General features: G+C 44.6%; 1 protein-coding gene across 1 annotated transcript; it reads left to right on the top strand.

Annotated features, from left to right (window-relative positions):
- Positions 1-391: 391 nt before the first annotated feature.
- On the top strand, positions 392-1,158 carry LOC123399655 (putative ripening-related protein 6). The gene has a single exon (XM_045094049.1). It carries the CDS (start codon positions 440-442, stop codon positions 839-841), a length of 402 nt encoding a protein of 133 aa, XP_044949984.1. The 5' UTR covers positions 392-439; the 3' UTR covers positions 842-1,158.
- Positions 1,159-1,802: the final 644 nt, after the last annotated feature.

The following is a 1,802-nucleotide window of genomic DNA, read 5'->3' as shown; positions in this document are numbered from 1 at the left end:
ACATTGCGAATACATACATTATTAAAAAATATATTCCAATATTCGGAAAAATAATCTTCCCAGTCTATGAAATGCTCATATATTCACAAAAATATCAGCCACATGCTAAAACAAATGTTCATACATATTATATAAATGTTAGCTTTTGTGAAAAAAAATGTAATGTTTAACCCTTGTAGAAAAAAAAATCATACATTTTAGTAAAAATGTGTGCCACTTGTTTGAAATTGTTCATACGTTTTAGGCCAATATTCATACAAGACTGTTGTTTGTGGTTGGATGTTGAAAGTTGGGCTTGGCAAGTAGGCACAACGAGATAGTAAATGTAATGGATGACGACTATATAAATCTAGCCAGTCCACAACCCATCATCATACTACACCCACCCACGGCAAGTCAATTGAAAGTCCAGCATATAAGCATAGGCAGAAGCTTAGCAATGGCAACCACCAAGCTTGGGGTCGCTGCCATGTTTGTGATCCTACTGCAAGTGTCCACGTTGTGCGCCGTGGCACAGCACCACGGTGTGATGACGCTGAACGGGTTCCAGAAAGGCGAGGAAGGCGGCGGGCCGTCGGCGTGCGACGGCAAGTACCACAGCAACAAGGAAATGATAGTGGCGCTGTCCAGCCGCTGGTACGGGGGCGGCCGCCGGTGCCGCAAGATGATCCGCATCACCAGCGAGCAGAACGGGCGCACCGCACAGGCCAAGGTGGTGGACGAGTGCGACTCCAACAACGGATGCAAGGACAGCATCGTGGACGCCTCTGCTGCCGTGTGGAAGGCTCTCGGGCTCAACACCGACATCGGCGAGGTCCCCGTCACCTGGACCGACGCCTGAAGCCATGCAACGATCCACCGGTAAGCAGCCGCCGACGATCGCAAGGACGGGAGTGCTTATCGATTGGTGCAGTGATGTCAAGTAGTATAGCAGAATAATTAATCTACCCGTATGGATGGCAGTGCAGGTGTACGGTGTACGTATCTTGTAAGAGTCATGTCTATCTCAGTTTATCTATATAATCGATGTTTTCTGGTGTGCAATAATCCGATTGGTCATCTACCTATGTTGTATTGTACTACTCCCGTAATGTTACATCTGAAGAAGAAATGTGGGCTCTTGATTAGTCTTCACTATATTCTGTCTATGTGAGTTCACCTTTTGTGCTTTGTGTATATATTTTCTAGATTGTCCTTTGGATCTTTATAGCCGTCAAAACAAAAACAATGACCTTGAAAACATTGAGAAAGCCTCCCGCTATGAATATTTCAGTTAAATAAAAGAATGTCTCTTTACCAAATCTACATGTATCTAGCCACCGGGGCTTGGACAAAAGGAAGTAAACTAGCGAAGGGGAGATACAAAATTAACTAGAAATAAAAGGAGAGAAAAATCTTGTTTGAACCGATCGCCAGCCAAGAAGATGATCATGTGGATGTGGGAATGGAAGCAAGGATGTGGATGTGAAATGGCGGCAAAAAATTTGCATGACATATTAAATAAAAAGAGAATAGAGTTTTACACTGGCCCATATAACACCGCATCACAATTACTCGGGTATAATAGTTTTCTCTGGTTTCTTTGCACCTGCCATGACCGATAGCTTCGCTTTCTAAAGGATAATGTTGAAGGGAAATTGGCAACGGCGCACTCTTTTGTCTGAAAGCAGATGCGTTGTTACAGGGCGCTGGTAATGCACACACAGGTAGCCTAGGCTGTGTCCACTCGCCAAGCATATGAACGCAAGTCCGTGACTTGGTCGGACAAAGCTCACCAAGCATATGAACGCAAGTCCGTGACT

This window comes from Hordeum vulgare, chromosome 5H (genome assembly GCF_904849725.1).
Source record: "Hordeum vulgare subsp. vulgare chromosome 5H, MorexV3_pseudomolecules_assembly, whole genome shotgun sequence".
Lineage (NCBI taxonomy): Eukaryota > Viridiplantae > Streptophyta > Magnoliopsida > Poales > Poaceae > Hordeum > Hordeum vulgare.
The sequence above is the reverse complement of the archived record's forward strand: the minus strand, read 5'-3'. Positions and strand labels throughout refer to the sequence as shown.